Genomic DNA, 22,000 nt, shown 5'->3' on the forward strand with positions numbered 1-22,000 from the left:
AAACTTGAACACAACGTGTCACTCTTTACCTGAAATAGCAGGCAGAGCATACATCAATCAGCGTGCACTCGTAATTGTTTCAATGTATGTTACTGCAAATGTTGGCTCTCTTTTAGGAGTGGTGGCAAGTGGGAGACTGCCATCCAGCCCGTGGTTTAAAACTCTCAGCAGCTGCCAACCTCCCACAGGGAGCACCTAGAGGTTGGTACCATAGTTCTGTTTAAGCAACAAAAAGTAAACCTGAACCTTTGCATGTATAGCCTATAAATGGATGTGGGCTCCATTATCTTTCAGATTCGTTTTTAGGAGTCCTGTCTTTGCTTTTGGAGGCCTTAAATGTTTCCTGACAGCTGACAATCAAGTGCCCACAGGAAGACAAGCGGGCAGGTAGGATATGTTAGGGATATTGCACTTTCTAACTGTTCTGGATATATCACTTTTCCAGTCAGTGAGGTTCTTTGCACCATGCGTGGAGCCATAACGTGTCCTCACTGATTGCTGTGTTATTCATTTACAACACTTAAAATGGGGACACTTCTTGTATTAGCATTTGCCTACAGATGCACTCACCACCTCTGCCTTCATCAGCACTCCACATCTGTGCAGTACAATTGATTCTTACAGTTAAGGAAGGAAGAACCACATTAGTCTGAGACAAAATATTAATTGCTTTTATAGGAATAATATTCTTAAGTCAGTCAAAGGAGAAAGGTTGTTTTTGTTTGCAAGTTATCCTGCTAAAAATAGCCACGTGATTTATCTCAGCCCTCCCAGTGTTTCCTCTGTTCATGTGACTTAGGGTTTCGGTTACTCAGCAGAACTCATATTTTCCAAATAGGCTTTATCTCAGTGTATGAAATGGCTAAGTAAGACAATGTGACTGTAACATACAGAACATGTGCCATCCTTCAACTGACTTCTAAAACAACTGACCTCTCCTCCTAACCGCAGGCAACACTGCCTGCTTTATTCAGTGGCAGCAATGCTGGTCACAATTTTCATTTAAAACATACAAAGAGAAGGATAGGGAACACCTTAAAAAATAAAATTAAATTAAAAAAAAAATTAAAAAAAATTTTAAAAAAAGGAGAGAGAGAAAACTGGCTTTTTTTAACCTACCTGAAGTAAGACGCATGGTAAGTCCTAAGAAAAGTAGCAAACGCAAGAGGGGGTGTTTCTTTCCTATTGCTAAGGGTAATTGTAGCACAAACACTGGGATTTCCACTGTCTTTATCCCAGCTGAATATCTCTAGCTGTTCATTAGTAACAACAAACGAGTTTCAGTACTTTTCATTACACCTTGTGGACCACTGTGGCTCAGTTTAACTGGATGCTATGCGTAGCTCTTCCACATGGTGGTGCTGGGACTGTATTTACCGGTGGTGTGCCGTCCCGGTCTGTACAGTGGGGAGTCTGGGTTTTGTTTTCTTTGCAATGAAAATTTATTACACTGCTGTTCTTATCCTTATGCTGGATATTGGGAAGGAGGGAAGTAAATGAAAGAGAAGTAACTTTCTGCACAGTATAGTCTCCAGCTGTGCAATTGCTGCATGTAATTATACATTGCTTCTTTCCAAATCACTGTACAGAGCTACCACTGATAAATTAAATGCAAAAGCACAAAAATGCTTTGTGCACCTGTGTAATGATTTATACCTTAAGCAGACTGGGACAGATATGAACAGCTATAGAGTCTTCACCTACACTTCACACACTGTAGCTCATGTTCTCCAGCTTTCTTTAAGGGTAATGCATGTTCTAACTTAACCTTTCACTGTTTCTGATAATCAGCTTGTGTATTTAGTAACCCTGGACAGGTGAATTTCCAGCTGTTACATACCATATAATTTATGTTCTAAATTCTGGAGTGTTACCTGTGGATGAAAATTAGACTGTGATAATATATAAAGTTAAGGGCCAAATTTTCACTCCTGCACTGTGTATTACACTGTTTGTTTACTATTTATTGACGATATCTATTTTCTCTAGACAACCTGTAAACATGCCAAAAAATCCCAAATCTGGCAAGACCACCCCGAAAAGTCCAAAAACTTCAGCAAAGAAACAGAGAGGTGGAAAAGCGAAGCAAGCCTCTGCAGAAAAACAAAAGCAACCTGGTGCGTAAAGTATTGCAGATATGAAGAATGTCATAATCTGGTCTACCCACACTCTATTACTGAACAACACTAGTGAGCTCTGTCCATTTCTCACCTCTGCAGATAGCATGACTTCCATGCTAATTGTCCCAAGCAGGTGTGAGCAGCTAATGGTAAGGGCAGTTTTTAATGCACAGAATCTTGTAGTCTACGAGATGACAGATTCCTTATGGCTTCTCTCCAGTGTAGAGCACCTGCTCAAAATAAAAAGGAGCTTTAAATCTCCAAAATCTCAAAAAATGCTGATAGCTCCTTAAGATACAGAGGTATTTTAAAAGGCTTCTCTCATTTCTTGTGTTGAGGTTGAGCTATGTGGAATTTATTTTGTGTTTCCTCTTAGCAGTTTAGTTTTGAATGCTTATAAAAATTTTAAACATCGCTTTAATGAGGAAGGATCTGTATGTTCAGAGTTATTTTGTTAGGGAAACAAATTCTGATAGTATCTTGTTGTATTTCAGAGGAAAAGGATGAAGCTGATCTTTCTATGGTTGGTATAGGTAAGTGCTACGATGACTGGGCTGTAAAGTAGTGGCTTTTGAATATTTTAAACATTCTGAAGCTTCCACACTAATAATGCCATGCAACAAAAAGGAAAATATATATATACATATATATATAAATAGGGAAATTAGAAACCAGGTACATCTGTTGCAGTAGTGATTACAGATGGTACTATTCTGAGTAGCAGGCTGTGCAGCAGGAAAGCTGAAATAGCATCAGTCTTCAGGTAAGAAATAGCTGTCCTGTTCAGCATGGATACAACTAAACCTAACAGAGGTCATCTGCATAGCAGCCAACAGCTATTTATTCTCTAGCAAGCCTGAAAATGAAGCCTTGCATCTGGTTTGAATCTTACCAGCCTCACACCAATCTCAGCTATTAATGCTAAAATATACTCAGTGATACTCTGAACTGATGAGAAAAGCATATAAGTACAAAATCAGAAAAGCATCCTTATTTGAGATGGTGTTGAAGCCACATTTAGATTAAACACTGACTTAACATGGCACCACTTTATGCAGAAGAGATAATGTATTCAAGCACTGTTTTATTTAAAAGCCATACAGATGTGTCCTTCATTAGTCCACTAATGACATTTAACAAATGACCACCTTTCAATCAAGAGAAAATGGATCTCTCCTCATTGTAATGACACATACTCATTAAAAAAATATATTAGGTGGAATCTTTTCCAAGATAAGCCAAATGTAATATAATTTGTATTCCACATCTCCTGGAGTACCAAAAACTAAGCTGAAAGATTCAAGGACATTCTGCTAGGAAACAGTAAAGTCCCAGAGTTATTTATGTTTAAAGAACACTCTTAAGTTACTTTAGCATTTGTTTGTTTTTGTTTTTTTTCCAATTTTTCTTAGGCCACCCAGAAATCTTTCCCTTGGTTTTCACTACAAGGACCCAAGAAATTTTTAATTGCCGGGTGGATGAGGATGTCACAGAAGAAAATTGTTTCAAGCTTATTAAAAAAGATGACATCATTCAGGACCTAAAAACTAGAGCTGCTGTTTCAGATTTCCACCCTGTCAAAAACACTGTCCTCGTACGTAGCTTATTTTGTTCTCATGTCACGACTTTATATTCTCAGAGTGTATTTGCTTTTAATGCTAAGATCTGTCCTTTTTTGACTCTGTAAATACACCAGTGCTGTAATAGCCAAAGGTCACAGTCAACTCTAGACGTTTATCATGGCTCAGTGTGCACTTTCTTTTTTTAATTATCTTTAATTGAGGGATGTACTAAAAGTAACAAATGTTACCAGTTTTGATTCTGTGAACAGAGCTGCACATTTTTTACTTTCCCCGATTCTTTGCCTACTTACTGTGAATCACTGAGACATTTTTCCTGTTTAATTCTGTGTATGAAAATATTAGTTCTGTCCCACACATTCTGATTACAAAATAAAATCTATCTGTGCTGTTCAATCAACACATGATCTTAGCAGAGAAATTCATAAGATTAATCAAGATACTGATTTTGCACAACATTGTTAGTCATCGTTTTGTCAGTCATCGGCTTAGGTCTGTTTTGGATGTTATTATTTCTTTTAGTTTTCTACTAACTGTTTTAATTGAAATAGGAATACCCAGGGGAAGAACTTCTGATTGTATTTGATGCAAATTTCCAGTACGGACAGAACTTTTACCTTGTTGCTTCTGAGGAAGCTAAAGAAAACTTTCTGAAGGTATGGAAAAACACCACAGAGTTATTCTATCTGTGAACATTTCAGAATCTTGTCTCAAAAATATTTCAGGATCGCTATCATGTTCTCTAATATCTGATGTGCTTTGCAAGCCAGAACGTTTCTCTGAAGAGTAACCTGATAATGAAAAATAGATATATCACTGTAAAAATACCTTTGGCAGTGAGACAGACAATTACATTTTGTGTTCTACTTCAGAGGGCCAGCATTGCTGCATTTTTACTATAAGCGTTAATTTTCTCTTCCAACATCCATGTTTTTCATACATTTAAGAAATTATAATATATTGGTTACCTCATTTTTACATATTCTTTAAATCATACTTTATGTATTTTAGTTTTAGATAACCACAGATGTATACATTTCCCCTTGTGTACTGCATCATTAGCTGATGCCATTCTTCAACATGAGAGTCCCTCCCAGCAGAAGTGACAATTAACAGAAAGGCAAATTGCATTTCCAGACAAGGCCTACTGTAGAAAATCACTATAAATTCTCTCTATAGAGCAGCGCTTGGATTCCAAGACAACTACTGACTGTAATATAAGACTATTTTAGTATTTAGATACGTAACATTTGCTGTCAAATGGATGAAAGGGTCATAGTCCCATTGAATGCAGGGACACACTATAGCCAGATTCATTGCACTGAGACAGAAGAACGCATAAATGAAAACTGGAATTGAAATGTAAATATACGAACTAGAAACTCAGTAACAAAATTCGAAAAAACCACTATTTTCTCACTGTTTGATGTCACAGCCTCCAGAAACTGCAGAAGAAACAGGCAGTGAAGAAGAAAACGAGGAAACTCCAGAAGTCTATGTTTATAAGCAACCTGTCTCCAAACCATGGGTTTCTCTTGGCAGTGAAAAGGAAGTTGAAGAAGAATCTGTTAAAGATCGTGTGAAAAAGGTGAGAATTATCAGATCTACCTATGTCAAGTACCATAAAAACAAATTTATGTTAGGTACAAAATGAGGTCTGAAGCAGCGGCGATATGTTCGTGTGTTCACGTGAAAATCCTGCAGTTAAATGACTCAGTAAAAAGTAGTTTTTTGTTTTGTTTTGTTTTTTTGCTATTTGAAGAATCTCACATATTCAGTTGGTACAAACCTCTGTGCAACCAGCACCACCTCCTTGCCAGACCCCCCTCCACTGTTCTGCCGACTGTTTTCCATCTGCACTCAGTCTTGCATTATTCTTGACATTTGACCATTGTCCTCCTCTCCCTCTCAGTTGTCTCAGATTCCCCATCTCTGCCCTCATTCACCAGCCCTTCCTCCTGTCCTGCCATTATTCTGCACACTTCTGAAAGCTACTGAGGAATTAACACTATAGCCTACCAGTCTATAGGCAGAGGAGAAAGTGTCAAGTCCTCAATTTTACTTCCTACTCCAACATAATACAAGATGACTAATTTTTCCTGAGTAAAAAACTCCCAGATTTATAACAGTGGGCTGTTGAACGAAATGGAAATACTAGTCCACAATCCTTTCCTTGGAAAGGAAATATCCTTGGAAAGGATACCTTGGGAAAAGGTATCTTGAATATGAATCCAAGACAAAGAAATACTCCTCTGCTGCCTGAAATCAAGTGCCTAACTTCCTCGGGGAGTGGAGAAGTCATATCCCTTCTCTTTTTCCAGTTGTCACTAAGGAAACTTCTCACTCAGAATGTTTATTTTTGTGGATCCTTCTTCAGGTACTTTTCCTGTGCACTGCAAGTGAGGCTGACATATTTCACCATAGAACTGCAGTCTGAAATATGGGCTGAGAAGTTAGGTCCTAGAAATCCAGCTCAGTGTTTGTTAGAGGAGACTCCCTGCAAACTTCATCTGGAGCATAAATCCACCTAGAGTCACGTGGCTTCTGTTTTTAGAACTGCCATACAGCTCACTTTAGAAAACTACATTTTTGGGGGAGTTTTGGCAAGAAGTGTCTCCTCAATCCATTAAAGGCTCAGTTTTGATATTGCCTGAATTAGATAATATAATTCTCCTATCCTGCCAGCAGTAATCCCAAATATTCCCTAAAGGTAAATTCTTTCTTTTGGAAATACAAATGTGTTATCTATTTGCTGTGTAGTTGACTTATAAAGAGTGCTTTCAGATTTCATAAACATAACCAACTCAGCACAGTTTACAGAATGGAACCTTACAAAAACTCTCTTCTCTGTTAACTTCAGAAATATTGTTTTCCAGATTAAGTACATGTTTTCTCGAGGGCACGAGCTGTTTGGTGCACCGATTACATTTACTGACAGGAATGCTTCACATGTAAAAGAGAGTTATATTGAATGCACTTCCTACCAAGACAAAACTTTCACTATTAAATTGCTTGAAAGAGATGTGGGTGTACAAATGGTTCCCAAAGTAAGAGAAGCTAGTACTCAGACAGAATGGTAAGTGTATGAAATACTTATCAGCTTATTTATTAAGCTATTAACCTGATTTCACCTAAAATTATACAAATTAACACCCTTGAACTCGCACAGTTATAAATTAAGAGAATAATATTGGAAAGTGTTTGCTTTTCTTTCACTTTTGCAAAGACATCCTAGAAAAACTGAATATAATTTGCTTTTAATTTTACACATTACACGGGCTTCTGTCTTTAAAATTTGTCTTTAAAATAAATGTATACGTACTCATATTCAAACTTATTCCACTTGGTTAGGACCTATCCAAAAAATGCAGCCACACAGTATTTTCCCAGAGAGCTGTCAAATGAAGAGAAAGAAGAGATTCTGTCATCTGAGAAGCTGAAACAATTTCTCACATCAGTGTGCTTAAGGTAAAGTTACTGCCACTACACATTTCAAAGGCTGTATGAAATAGTGTAGAATGGAAGTGTGTGAAGACAACACTAGTCTGTGTGGACTATCAGTCTGGTTAAATACGGAATAATTTTAACCTATGGACTTTCTCTTGCTTATTCTTATATTATCAAATATTACCTTGATATTTATGTCTATTAAGATGAATGTGAAATCTATATCATACTAATTTGAAGAGTGGCTTAGTGTAGCTTCAAACACTGCTCACTCAAGCAAAAAGCTAATGCAGAAAAGCAAAAGGTGCTGTCCTACAGCCCTTAGTCGCGTGACTTCTGTCACATATTAGACAATTTTACTGCACTTGATACACACAGAACTGGAGTTCAATTCTTCTCAAATTCTTTCCCATATTTTCAATGGCAAAGAATTTCCTTAAAGTGGTGATGCATCACTGAGGATTTCATTATTTTTTTTAATAGCATGACGCAATTTTTTTGTAAAACAAAACCTGTGTATTTTGTGACTCTACTGCTGGATATTCTGGATTCCTGAAAATGTTAACTTTTCTTTCACAAAACAGAATGGAAATTGCATTGCAGCAAAATGAAATTATGGATGTTTTTTCTGATGACTGGAAAGCCCTAGAAGATGACTTGAGCAGTTCTGGTGGAAAGTCAGACGTTTGTCTTAAAGCCTACCAAACATTCACAGACCTACAGTATCTCAAGGACAAAAGCATTAGCTGTGTTTGTTGGCATCCAACCATCTATGGTAATGATCGAGTTTGGATGATATGTATGATATGACAGATATGAAACATGCATCTTTATAAAGTTGACAGGATTTAAATAGTAATACTAACTTAAAAAAACAATTTATTCAGTATGTCTGTCTACATGCATAGTATAATTAGAGCCAACATCGCTGCCTTTGTAGGAAATTAATTCAACTACAAAATATTTGATTTCATGATGGATGGTCAATACCATATGCCTGTCATACGACTTTGGGTTCAATATTACACTGTTAAGGAGTAAAAGGAAATAAGTTGAGTTTCATCCTGATCTTTAGCTACTGCAATACATTGACAGAATCTCAATAGAAGTAACCTCCTCAAAGCTGATTAGCAACAACAAAAATATAAATACATGTTATCTTTTGTATTTTTTTTTTCCCCATTGGTTTCTTAGGGATAAAGAATTCACTTACCATAAGTAATTGTATGCTGAAGTTTTATATGTCTCCTAGAAAGTTTGCTTTCTCTCTCAATCAGGGATTATAGCAGAGTCAGCAACAAAGCAGCCCTCCAAAGAAGAGAAAACTAAGATACAGCAAAACTCAGTAATTATTTTCTGGAGCCTTTTTGACCCTATCCAACCTCAGGTATATAATCAAGAGTTTTACATACTCCAAATGTTCATATAAAAAGAGAAAATGTGACTGTATTTCTTAACTGTTTTTTTTTCCTTCTTCTCAGTTAATATTAGAGTGTCTTGACGACGTTTACTGCTTTCAGTTCAGCCCAAGTGATCCAAATATTATTGCTGGTGGCTGCTTCAGTGGGCAGGTATTATTTTTGTTTAAAAATAAAAGTAGATATTTCTGTCTTATCTTACAATATAAAAAAAAGGTTGAAAAGATGTACTCAGCATCTACAATCACAGTAACAAGAAATATCAGAGTCTCAGGAATGCAGAACTCAAATAACAGAATTAATCATTTCTATGAGTAGGGAAGTTTTCTCTCCGGTTTTGCAGTTGACAGAGAGTTTATAGTTCCCTGATTTTTTTCTTGTGAAATGAATTGCAGAAATTCTGCTATGTTATGACAATTCCTGAATCGAGCCATTACTTCAAGATGGTTGTTTGCAGTACATCAATAAAATACACTAAAAATCAGAATACCTCAAACTGTTCAGGCTTTTTTCTTTTTGTTGTTGCTGATGTTAAGTAATAGCCTTTCAACTTATGGCACCACATTAAAGAGGTAACGCTTTAGAAATCTTACTAAGTTCTAGTACAGAGAGTTAATTTGTTATTTTTCCCCAGAGAAAAATCATGAATTGTATTTGGGGAAAAAAAAGAAGAGTATTAATACAAAGAATGAAGAAATAATGCACTCCTTTCTCATTGTAGGTTGTACTGTGGAATATTTCTCAATATGAAGAAAAACTGCAAAATGCTAAAAGCGTTACTGTTGGAATGAAAAGGACAGTTGTTAATATGAGTAGCGTTTCCCTTCTAAATCTACTGGAGGACAATGATATGTCTGAGGTGAAGAAAGGGAAATAGAATTCAGGATGGAGGGAAAAATGGGTGAAGGTAGCCTGGCTCTTTGCAGTGAGAATCTGGGTAGGATAAGAAACCTGATGAGTCTGTGTAATAAATCTGTTATCACAGTAACATTACCACTTGATTAGTGAAGCTTAATAGCATCACTGTATTTCGTGCAGACTTCAGCTTTGATATGAATGGGCAGCAACATTTACTCAACTCTTGCAATATGAAGTTTGTCAAATATGCACAGCACTTGTTGTTCAATGCTAAAAATGATTCTAGAAATGTGTGAGAATATAAATGTCTGGAAACGATAGCTTGGAAGATAAAAGGCAGACTTCAGCGGAAGTCAGATATAGAAGGGAGAGATACAAAAGCATAGAAAGAACAAATAACTGGATGTGTGCTTCTGGAGGCATGTTGGAATTCTATTCTGAGCTTCATATCCAAAGACCTGATTCAAGGCTTTCTGTTTTCAGAAGGTTCTGTATCAGACCTCAGTGAAATTGTATAGGCTGTTCTGAAATATATGAAGAAGCATTATCAGTATATAATCTTTTTTCTTGTACAAGTTCACTATTTAATTTTGGAAATATACAAGGGTATTTCTTTTTAAACATTTCTAGCTATTGTCTATGGGTGATGAGGAGAGTGATAAAGGGCAAATTTTAGTGAGATATTGTGCATCCTCCTCCGTACACCATAGCCATGAAAAAAAGATCACAGATTTACATTGGCTGCCGGATTATTTTGAGGTGAGATTTTTTTCCCCTTTTTTACTGTTTTCCTGATCTGTTACTTCAGAAATCATTGTGAAAACACGAGATAAAATGTTAAAAAGTTGAACTATTTGCAGCAGACCTCACTATTTCTGACTTCATTTTAAAATGTTAATCAACCTGGTTCCACATCTGTTTGTTGTGCTTTACAGCTGTTCTGTATTCTCCCCCTGGTATGATTCTGTCATTACTAGAAACAAAAAATCTGTAGTGTTACTCAAAATCTAGTTCTGAATTATAATATGATTTCTGTATTTATGTTGAATTTCAGATGTTCACAAGAGAGAGCTGATATCAATTCACAAAGTGCATTTGTAAAACTCCTTAACTGTTGTTATAACTGCAAGTTCCTAAGTCCTAATTTTCAAGCCTTAAAGTGAAAGTGACTTAATTTCTGGAAGACCATTTTATGTGTTGAAACATTTACTTAAACCACGATATTCTTCCTCTCATTTTCCTCTCCCCTGTAACTGTTCTTATTTTTAGGTCAACCGAATGGGTGAGACTTTTGAAAACAGAGCTGGAATTTGTGTGCAGCTTGTAACCTGCTCCCCTGATAGGTACATGCAATATGTCATTTACGAGACGCCTTCCAACTTCCTTTGGAAGCCTTCATGAAGCATACCTCATGATACTGGTACACCTCTGGATTCCTGTCAGCCTGGCCTACAGAGCTGAGGTTCTGTACACAGAAATCAGGCACATCAAGTTCTTGACCAGTGAAGCCTTTTGCAGGGATGATATTAAGAGCTCGTTAACTGAACAGCTTCACATGTACCTTGTACACTTTGTCTATATCTTAAGTAACACTGGTCACACAAATACAGTGGCCTGGAGAGCCACACCACCACAGTTATATCTTCTATGCATGAATCACCTAGGATTATGAGAATCTCAGACAAGATTTGGCAAGGAAATGGAATGCAAAAAGTAGAAATCTATGTTTAGCTTTTATGATGGCAAAAGGTTATGCGTAGTATTTGCTAGTTAATACAAAAGGAAGTCAGTACTAGGAGAGCAAGATCTGTTAATGATACAAAGTTATTTTTCCTAATCAAAGTCAGAGAAGACTTCAATGAATGAAGTTAAAAGACTGAGGGATTGCAAATAGAAGTCTCTAAGTTTGCACTGTAATACTAGTAATGCACGTGGGAGAAATAATTTTAAACTACACACACAAGGGGGCTCCACCTTAGTAGTATGCACTCAAAAAGCGGGGTAGTCACTGTAACGTGGTTCCTGAAGAGCACGGGTACCTCTGCAACTCCTGCCTGCAAAGCAAGGAAAGATGCCCGTGATGAGCCAGCTTATTATCGCCCAGTCCAATTCTGTGAAAGTATACCCAGAGTAGCACAATGAGATTACAGGGCTGAATGCCTGATAACATAATGAATTCTAGAAGGCAGTGCTGTTTGTCTTCAGTGAAAGAAGGAAATAGGAAATTCCTATTCAGGAAATAAGCACACAGTAACAGGGAATGAGCTTTGATTTGAATTACTATGTTACCTGCTATAGTGTGTTGTCCAAATCTCTGAGCGTCTGGTAGTGACCATAGTCAGAGGCAGAATATTGACTTAGATTAGCTAGGAGAACATTTCCTATATTTCCAGGCTGCATTAACATCTGTCTGCTATTACAGTAGGTTATACTCATCAGAGTTGCATAGGGTCAAATCCAGGAGCAAATTACAGCTACCAAACCACTCCTTAACTAACTACGGAGCGCCTAGGTAATCATACTGGTCACAGATAAGAAAATTTCACCCAGGCAGCACCAGTAACTTCTCATAAGCAAACTGAATGCAATTTGCTGCCTTGGTAGAGTTATGTCTGATAAAATGATGAATATATAACCATTTACAAAAGAAGTGATAAAGTAATTATCATTTGCCTGTATTTGAGAGTTCTATTGCTACGTAAAATTCGAAGATGAAGGAGTAAGAAAATTTGTAAAATGCAAGAAAAATTGCATCTGACTTTGCAAGTAAAACAGAATAATAATATACAGTTATTTTGCAGCTTATTATTATTTTGGGATATTCGAGACACCAAAATTCCCATCCATTATTCATCTGAGAAAGAAGAAAACAGTTTCAATATGCTCCCTGATTCTTCTAATGATCCAGATGTCATCTGGAAACCTCTCATGAAGGTATTGCACACAAATATGGAACAGAAAAACCAAACCAAACTGTACGTATGGCCTGAACCCCATAGGAACTTCTTTTGCTTTCCAGCTCTTTAACTTTCCCCTAGAAGTGCAAATTTCCTGTAGATTTCTTCCTAATTATGAAACACTCCAGAGTTCCTCTGAAAGTTCTATGCAATGTATTTTGAGAAGCTAGCTTGTAAGCAGCACAGTGACTGCCTCTTAACAACTGCAGCACTGCAAAAGCAGATGCGGTAATAGCATATGTTGCTGTCGGCCTTTTCACTCTGCCTATCTCACTGTCCCAAACTGTGAAACAGTCAAAAGCAACAGAATTACCGTCAATCCAACAGTCAGTCTGATTGGAATAGGATGCATTTGCTGTTTTTGTGTGTTGTTTAGTGGTTTTTTGGTGGGGTGGGAAAGGAAGAAGGGGCTGAAGCTATAGGCGATTAAAAAAAGACCTATTGACCTGCTCTGCGCAGAATAGCTGCAGCTGGTACAGATGTTGAGAAAGCATGACCACTGGAGCTGGTTTTGTTGCTGATGTTAAGAACACAGCAGAAGTCATACAGGAAAAAGTTAACAATGAGGAACTGCAAATTTACATCACCGTACTTACAAATGAGGAAGCAAATGCTTTTTGTGGAGTATTACAAACATGCTGTAGACTGAAAACACCTCTTCCATTACAGCAGGAAGTAGAGTAGCCTCGTAGGCACAAAAGATGGAAGATCTGACAAAATAAGTTATCAGATGCATTTTTTTCTGAACAGATCAGCCTGCATGACAAGGAAGAAGAAAACAGTGTGAAATGCAGTCCCACCAAAATCATTCTACAGGAACAGCATCATCGTTACAAAACCACAGGTAATACTTCTGTTACACTCTAGTAGGAAAAAAAAGTTTTTAATAAGCTTGTATTTCAGTATGTACATACTGTAAGCTAAGCAACAAAATATCCATAGCTGCACACAGCTGGAGAAAAGCATTTCTTAAGTATACTGATATTCAAAGTGCAATATACAAATAGCAACTATGACAATACAAAAGGAGATGATCCATATCCACGGTTACTTTCTGATAGGGACATACTACCAATCCCTCTCCAAGGCTGGCATGCTGACACACCGCTGGAGACCAACCATCTGCCAGAGAGGTTGTGCACAGCAGCCTGCACCTTCCCAACAGCTGGGTCCTGCTGTCCTGACTGAGGGAACTGGCCCATTCCAGCATTCCTATCAACCATGGCACCCAGCAACAGGGCAAGATTGCCCAGGGAAGCTATTAGACTGCCAATAAAGATGCAGTCCTGCAGGCTTTCTTCATCTCTGTTCTTGAAACTCTCCTTCAGACAAAGGAATTGTTTGACTTGGTAACTTTTGGTGTATAACAAAGATGTATCTGTATTGTTTCCCAGATAAGGAGCAATCTCTGCACAAATCACAAGTGGTCAAAGAAAGCCCATATGCACAGATGAGCGTTTCTTTGAATAAAACACTGAACGTGCTAGAGGGCATCTCCAACAGCTTCTTGGTTGGAACTGAAGTAAGTTAAAATAATAGGTTACTATGAAAATGTTCATCAAAAATCACTGTAAGACTGAACAATTGAATCCAAGATTTTCCACAAATGTATGCACGTAGATGCTTTCTCTGGGTGTTAACCAAAAGGATCACTATGGACACGCTGAAATTCTCCAGCTTTAATGCATTTAGCAGTGTGCTTACAATAAAAGCCTGTATTTAATAAACTATGAATCCTTATTAGGAGTAGAGAGAAAATACTTCCAAAATATCTTGAACTTACCTATTTACCATCAGAAACCAAAGAGCACTGCCTTATTGCAAGCAGAGTCTCTTTTTAGTGTTCCCACAATCATCAGATGAAAATTACAATTTCTTTAACAACTTATTTTCATACTAAGAAATCCCAATTACTCATAGCCCCTACATTTCCCATGCATCAAAAATTCCAAAATCTTTCCAACTTATGAGTACGTGTGAAAATGAATATTTGTCTTCTAGCTGCTTTTCTTGTTTCTGCCACCCTTTCCCCAAACACTTGGGTACCCAGTTCTGCAGAAAAGGCTCCTTGTGTACATCAGGATATGGAAAGCTGTTTTGGCAATAAAAAACAGAGATGGTTGTTCAAAATTCATTATTTTTGGTCATGGGCTACAAACGTCTATTTTAATTTATCCAGAACAAATTTAATAATGGCTATTATTAAGTCACAGCTTTAAAATAAGCCGCTCTGGTGTACGCTGTCAAACTTAAATATTAACATTTACACGATCTTTCTGGCATCACAGGATGGAGAAATTATTTATTCTGACTGGGAAATGAAGGCCAAACGTGATGAGGAAAAAACAGGTAGCAAGTTCAAGTTTCTCAATACTTGTTTAAGCTGTAACCTTCTGCTAATTTTAAAGTATTTGCAACTATACAATGCATTTTTAAGGTTCTTGCTAATCTGTTCTTATAAGCCTGTCTCACTGATGACAGCTGGATTCATCAGTACATGCTCAAGGTACCATGCAGTTTATCTGTTACGGCAGAACAGCACTCTCCAGTGCAATACATTCATCACTGCGTACATATTGGCACGAAGCACAGAAGTTGTGCTTCATGGTAATTAGATTTGCAGTAATTCCAACACTTTGCAATCAAGAGAGGCTGGTATCTTGGAATAATACCCTGCATTTCCCTCTGCATATCTCCCATTGTGAAGATACCCACAGAAAACAGTAGTTACAAGCAACTGTCTTCTTTCATTCTGTTAGGTAAGAAATACACCATCCACAAAGAAGCTGTGAACACTGTGCAGAGATCTCCATTTTTTAAAGACATCATCCTCAGTGTTGGAGGCCAGAATTTTGCCATTTGGAAAGAAGGTGTTACAGTAAGTAACTGTAAAACATCTGTAAGATAATTAATAAAGATAAATTAGATAACTAGAATAACAGCCTTACAGGCTGTTTTCAGTACTGTTTGTTAATCACAAGGCTTGACAGCTTAGAAATAAAGTATAAAAAAGCTTTTCCTTTTACTTCGCATCAGAAAAGCTGTTCTAGAAACGGCTTTCTAAACTTGCAACTTGCAGAAATAACACCCAACCTTCTTATGACCAGCTTTGTAAAAGCCAGTTTCTCATCAAAGTAATTCTGCTGCAGGGCAAACTGAGGACCAAAGGCAATGTGTGCTAAGCAGATCTGAAGAACTCTTACCTAGGAAGCAATCTTTTCAATAGCTATAGATATAAAAACGTAAGAGGGCTTTGTTTTGTTATTTTTGTTAGAGTTCCTGTTCTATAGCGACCCAGATTAGCTGCACATCTCAAGGCCACAGATTTTAAACAGCAAATAGACTACCTTGAGATATCAAGGTTGTTTTTAACCCACCACACTTCTAAATACAGAAGGTGTTAATGAACCTGCCACATGTATTATTTGATAATCATTTAAATAGTGAATGTTCACCAATTGAAATCTGAAGTAGTGAATGCATTTTTCTGTTTGATCATTGCATCTTTTCCTGGTTTTCAAATATCTAACTTTATTAAGAATGGACCAATCCTCCAGTCAAACTGCACATCGCAAAGATACACGGCAGGACATTGGTCTTTAACAAGGCCAGGAGTTTTCTACATTGCCACAGATGATGGAAATATAGATATTTGGGACTTACTGAAGGAAACTCATAAGCCATCTCATATCCAGAACATCTCTAAATCAGCGATTACTTGCATCAGCCTCCATATCGCCTCACGTAAGTTGATGGTGATGACACTTCACTGTGCTTTACTTTGTGTTTGCAAAAGGGCCCACGCCTGCAAAGCTCACTGATCTTGCTGCATACTACCTTGTATAAAAGATACATTCTTCCACTAGTTTAGCTCTATGCTGTACAGAGAAGCTCATGCATCATACTCATAGTATATTAAATTTATTAGTAAGGCATAAAGTAACTGAAAACTTCTTTTTAAATTAAAGAAAAAGAATTTGAAAAAGTACAAATCTTCAAGAGAATTTCACTTGTTAAAGTAGGAGATCAGTAAAGCTTTTTACTGCAGTCAACAGTAAACACAGAAAAGCCCAACAAAACCTTTTGTAGCTCTTTGTGTTACCCATATTAAGAAACAGAATAAAGACATTTCACGTGTAAGCAGAAAGTATTATTGCTGGAGTTTAGATTTTTTTATACATTTTTGTTAATTACCTTTCAGCAAAGCAGCAGTTTGTAGCTGTCTCTGATGCTTCTGCAGTACTGCATGTTTTAGAAATCCGTCGAACATTAACTCAGCCTTCCAGCAATGAGGTTGGTAACAGTTTTCATTTATCCCTGTGACACATTGTCCTGAAATCTCCAAAACAGAAGTAGGAAAAAATATCCCGTCCAGTGGGTGCTGATGAATTTGAGACTGATAGGCCAAAGGTGGCTCACAGGAAAGCTGGCTCTGCCCGGTTCCCATAAAAGGTACCTAAAGGAAATCTAAGTGACAGCTGGCAGAATTCCACAGTTCTAACCTACCTACTTAAAAAATGCAGCAAAGAGTTCAACATTTTTGGCCTTGTGCATTGAATGACACCTGATTTCATACACAAAAATAATGTTTTGCAGTGCACAGTAACAAAAGCTCTCAGTTTCTCTTTCTTTATACCTTCTTGACCATATTAGTTTTTTTCTAGCTCCTCCCCTCCCACCACCCATAAGTTTGGAACTTCTATTTACAAATCTGAGTACCTGGTTCCAGGTTAATTAAATTACATTTTTGCCAGCTATTACTGACATTACCACTCATTCATTCTCTTTTGAAGCCGGGGCTATCTGAACAAAGGGGCCCTGAAAACAATGAAAAGAGTTTTCACTTGTCCTTATTTCCACTTGATTATCAGTTGTTTTTCCCTTCCCACCTCCCAGCCCAAGATCTTCATCTCACTGAGACAAGACTTCTGCCTGGTTTCTTATTTTTATGTCCCAAAGCTTTCTAATCTTATCCTTATTCTAAATCTGCCACATATGCATGTTTACATTCAACCCACAAAAGCAGCAGTGCAACAGCAGTTTAGTATAACCTCTCAAAAGTAAGGTAGAAGCAAACTGAGTGCAACAGCATGAGGAAAAGCATTGCTTCTGCCCAAATCACATGTGTTTTGGACCTACACAATTTAGGGCACAGAATTACTAGTCCAGAAGCAATCACTAACGCTGAAGTTAGTCATTCTAGCTGAAAAATTCACCTTAGAACACTGGGTTGTTGAAAAGGCTGGAAACTGACACTGATAAATGCATACTGTAATAGTGAACCATGGTACTTTTTGTCTTCTTTGTGCCATGGGCCAGGGTGGGCTTATTGTTCTTAGTCTGCCTACAGTATACTTCTGGTTCCTGAAGGATGACCAGTTCAGTTCATACCTTATATGTATTTGAACCCAAAATTAATTGGTTTCAATCCATATGTGTTTTTGTTTTGTTTTGTGTGTGTGTTTGTTTTTGTTGTTGTTGTTTTGTTTTGTTTGTTTTTTGCTGCACATTATTTGGATGAATATATAGGGATCTCTAATCCTAAAAGAGAGGAACAGTTAATATCATTCAGATCCACAGAAATAGTTCTGAGTCTCTAGATTTGTAACAAGACTTATTACTGTGTTAACAGCAGGCCAACATACTCAGTTACTTTGAGAGAAGGGTCCAATACCTGAAAAATCACAAAAAAGACCAAGAGTTTGAAACTTAAGAGAATGGAAACAGAGATGGAGACAGAGATGGAACAAACAGTAAGTTGCATTTGGAGTTAAGTAAATTTCCTTAGATCTTTAAAATATGCTCACTTTCACTCAGCTGAATTTCACATAGAATTTTCAAGAACAGCTGGTCAGTCTGACAGTGCAATTTCCCTCTCAAGTGTAAAGAGAGGGAAGTATGTGAAACGCCAGGAAAACATAATCAAAGTATGAATGACACAATGTGACAGCAAAAGCAGCACAGAATCATAGAATAGCCTGAATTGAAAAGGACCTCAAAGCTCATCTAGTTTTAACCCCCTTGCTACAGACAGGTTCTCCAGCCACCAGACCAGGCTGCCCAGGGTCACATCCAGCCTGGCCTTGAATGCCTCCAGGGATGGGAGAAACCTGTTCCCGTGTGTCACCACCCTCTGTGTGAAAAACTTCCTCCAAATATCTAACCTAAACCTCCCCTGTCAGTTTAAAACCATTCCCCCTTCTCCTATCATTATCTACCCTCATAAACAACTTGTCCCCAACCTGTTTATGTGCTCCCTTCAAGTACTGGAAGACCACAATGAGGCCTCTCTCTTTTCCAAGCTAAACAAGCCCAGTTCCCTCAACCTCACCTCATAGGAGAGGTACTCCAGCCCTCTGATCATCATAGTGGTCCTCCTCTGGACTCATTCCAAGAGCTCTGCATCTTTCTTATGCTGAGGGCCCCAGCCCTGGACACAGGACTCCAGATGGGGCCTCACAGGAGCTGAGTAGAGGAGGACAATCACCTCCCTCTACCTGCTGACCACTCCTCTTTTAATGCAGACCAGAACACTGCTGGCCTTCTAAGTGCACACTACTGGTTTCTCATTACTAGAACCCCCAAATCCCTCTCCAGAGGGCTGCTCTCAAGGGGCTGTTCACTCAGTCTGTATAAACACCTGGGATTGCCCTTGCCCAAGTGAAACACCTTGCACATGGGCTTGTGACAGATAGGCTCATTGCAAAACAGCTTGATTTCTTGTCTCCTTCATAAGAAGATTCAGATGTGAATGAAAATGCGTTAACAAATTGATATTGAGATGTTAAACATTGAGATAATCTCAATGTTTACATAGTTTCCATCAATACAAAGACTGGCCCTGTGCTAGAGGTAATTCATGGCAGCAGAAGGAAAAAAAAAAAGTTCTTCTTTTCACTGCATTTGGCATTTTCAGCTCCCTGTGTATAAAATAGCTACTGTATTTCCTATGTACATTGACTGTGGATGGCTTGAGCAATAACAAGAAACATCAATTAATGCTATATATCAAATGTCCACAATGAAAACGCAGGCCCTGGTAGCATGTTCTTACAGAGAACAAAGTAGCTAAAGCTTAATGACTGTATACAAAAATATATACATTAACATGTATGCGTATACACACTATGCAACATAACACCAAGCTCAGATAATATCATTTCCAAAGGCATTGTGATATAACTAAAAAATAGCCAAATACAAAGGCTGCTCCAGAAGTAATGCCTCCAGCTGTACTTTGTAAGCCCACAACATCAGAGGTAGATGGTGGTGGCATGAAAGTTGAGCCTGAACCTTTCCACCAATAGCCCACATCCCTGTCTGCAACAGAAGCAGCAGTACCTGAGAAATGAACAGTTTTTAGCATTCTAGAAATAGCAAAGCACTGAAGGAATTTACCATTCTTGCACATCTTTCAAAGGAGCAGAAACTTAAACATCTGATAGAAAAAAACTAATTCATTTATGTCATGCTTCGGGACAGCAAGATGGACATGATGAGCTCTAAAGATCCTGACATATTTCTCTAATACCCACACAATTGTACCTTACAGCTCAATTCTACTTTCCAAGCTGCAGATTGAATGAAAGTTCTTAATTTTCCTGCTGTTGGGATTCATTCAGCGTCTTTCTTTCACACAGGCAGATCATTCAGTGTCTGCAGAGACTGAGATCATCACTTTACCTGAAACATCATTTTTCAACGAAACTTCAGGAAACGTGATATTCTTTAGACTGCTGCACTCCTTAGATAAAACTGCCATCAGTTGGCAGAGCCTCACATTTTTAAGGGCCATTTACTTAGAAAGCCTGAATGACAGTTTATTTCTTTATAAAATACTTTACATTTCAGTTGAGTTTGAGCCTTTTGTTTCTAACACTTCCTTTACACCATTGGATCCACTGAAATTACTCTTAGCTATGGTTACAAATAGACAGATTTGGGGTGACTGATGGTTCCTGTTCATGTGGCATTACCAAAACTCTATTTTCCTGTGCTGCAGAGTGGTAAAAAGATGGTGTATTGCAATGAGCTCAAAGATAAGAGAATGCCATCTAAATTACCTGTTTGAAGGGACTGACTCATCAAACACTAACAATGAAGATGTACAGCTTTGCCTAAATAAGACTACAACAGGAAGATTAAATGAATACTCAAACATACCAATACTTTATCATTGAAAGTGATCTTAATTAAAAAGTCAATATTTGCAAATGTTAAGTACACCGTGGCATCACAGATCACGACATTTGCTTGAAACAAGACCATATAAAACATAGAACTCCATTCAAACACCAAAGCCAACAAAACTAATAAAACCCACCATGAACCCATCACCAAGATCTCTTTAGATAGCTAGTTAAAAATGGAAAGACCTTACTCCACTTTTTTCCTCTCCATCTCTGACACATTACTCCAAACTTGAGCACATGAAAGGTGGTGAAAACACATTCACTATTAAGTTCAGTGATCTGATTGGTTTCTCTTGCTGAAATAGTTTCACATATTCGTGTGAATTCTTTTTAAATGTTGCCTTGAAGAAGTCAGATACTTGTACCCTGAAATGTTCAGCAGCAAAGGTAGGAACAAACTGCCTGCCAGCGTAACCTTTTGGTGCCATGAGATACCATGTATCAACATCCGAGACAACTGAATGCTTACCCACTGTATCCAATGTGTTCTATATTGCAATACAACTTTGTTTTTCCCCTTGTTCAGATACAATGATTTTCATCCACATTTAAGCATCCCAGAATATACCCCTGATTTTACCCCTCTCAAAATGGCTCCGGCATGTAGCAATTCTGTTTCACCAAACCCATTTAATTTAGAGCAGCAGATTCTGAATAGTTTCCATTTTAACTCTTCATTGTATATAATTTCCATTTATTTTCTTTTCTGAGAGCAGAACAACCTGATCATTCTTTCACATTATCTCATCAATAAAACTTGATAAAGCTTTATGGTTTGCAGCTGTTTGTATAGAGCTGTTAGTTTATTGTTAAAAAAGAGTTTTGCACTTCCTGCTATGTACAATTAGGAAAAAGTCTACTGCAAGATGTAATTTTGTTTAAAACTCCATTTTGAATGCTAACATTACCAATTTGGGTTGAGTGATCTTACAGAGGTACATGGAACCAAAATACTCATTTGGGGATACTGGACATATTTAGAGAACAAACTGCAACCAAAGCTGATTAAAAGCAGCCTACTCTACTGCCTCTATAGCTAGATCCTTGCAAACTGAAAACTAGATTCATATCAACACGGCTCAGGAAAACCACACACTCGTAAGTCTGTCAGGGGTATGTCACGCTGCCCTTACACATGCACAGTCCGAGATGTACGTGGACTTTTTGAGGTGGGAAAAATATTCCTCTTCTTGCACCAAACTCAGTCAGTAGACAGGCCATTCTTTCCTCATCTTTCCATGTCCTTCTATTCCCCAGAGTACTACACATGAATCTATACTATAAAAGAATTAAAGCAGGGATACAGGACTACCACTTAAACAGATAAGAGTGAGCGATACAGACATCAGCAGATTTTCCTCTTCTGGTGTCTCGAAAACTACCAGTCTCAGGCCTTCTCCCCCCAGAACAGACATAAGTCATTCATAT

The 22,000-nt window shown here is 37.7% G+C and overlaps 1 protein-coding gene across 1 annotated transcript; it reads left to right on the forward strand.

The window, feature by feature from the left end:
* Positions 1–115: 115 nt before the first annotated feature.
* On the forward strand, positions 116–21,343 carry LOC140255658 (dynein axonemal intermediate chain 3-like). Its single transcript, XM_072343450.1, has 24 exons — positions 116–201; positions 295–387; positions 1,990–2,117; positions 2,615–2,653; positions 3,533–3,714; positions 4,252–4,356; positions 5,136–5,288; positions 6,577–6,776; positions 7,052–7,168; positions 7,732–7,922; positions 8,425–8,534; positions 8,629–8,718; positions 9,287–9,424; positions 10,054–10,182; positions 10,693–10,766; positions 12,225–12,357; positions 13,131–13,224; positions 13,775–13,902; positions 14,669–14,729; positions 15,140–15,258; positions 15,920–16,124; positions 16,582–16,673; positions 18,013–18,133; positions 20,021–21,343. The coding sequence occupies exons 3-23, from the start codon at positions 2,003–2,005 to the stop codon at positions 18,091–18,093; spliced, it is 2,556 nt and encodes an 851-aa protein (XP_072199551.1). The 5' UTR covers positions 116–201; positions 295–387; positions 1,990–2,002; the 3' UTR covers positions 18,094–18,133; positions 20,021–21,343.
* Positions 21,344–22,000: the final 657 nt, after the last annotated feature.

The sequence above is a fragment of the Excalfactoria chinensis genome, chromosome 8, assembly GCF_039878825.1.
Source record: "Excalfactoria chinensis isolate bCotChi1 chromosome 8, bCotChi1.hap2, whole genome shotgun sequence".
Taxonomy (NCBI): domain Eukaryota; kingdom Metazoa; phylum Chordata; class Aves; order Galliformes; family Phasianidae; genus Excalfactoria; species Excalfactoria chinensis.

Excerpts from the sequence above, each read along its gene's own strand:
- LOC140255658 (XM_072343450.1), top strand. The coding sequence starts at position 2,003 with ATGCCAAAAAATCCCAAATCTGGCAAGACCACCCCGAAAAGTCCAAAA. Across the intron at positions 6,777-7,051 it reads GCTAGTACTCAGACAGAATG|GACCTATCCAAAAAATGCAG; the intron begins GTAAGTGTATGA and ends CCACTTGGTTAG. Across the intron at positions 10,767-12,224 it reads GTAACCTGCTCCCCTGATAG|CTTATTATTATTTTGGGATA; the intron begins GTACATGCAATA and ends GTTATTTTGCAG.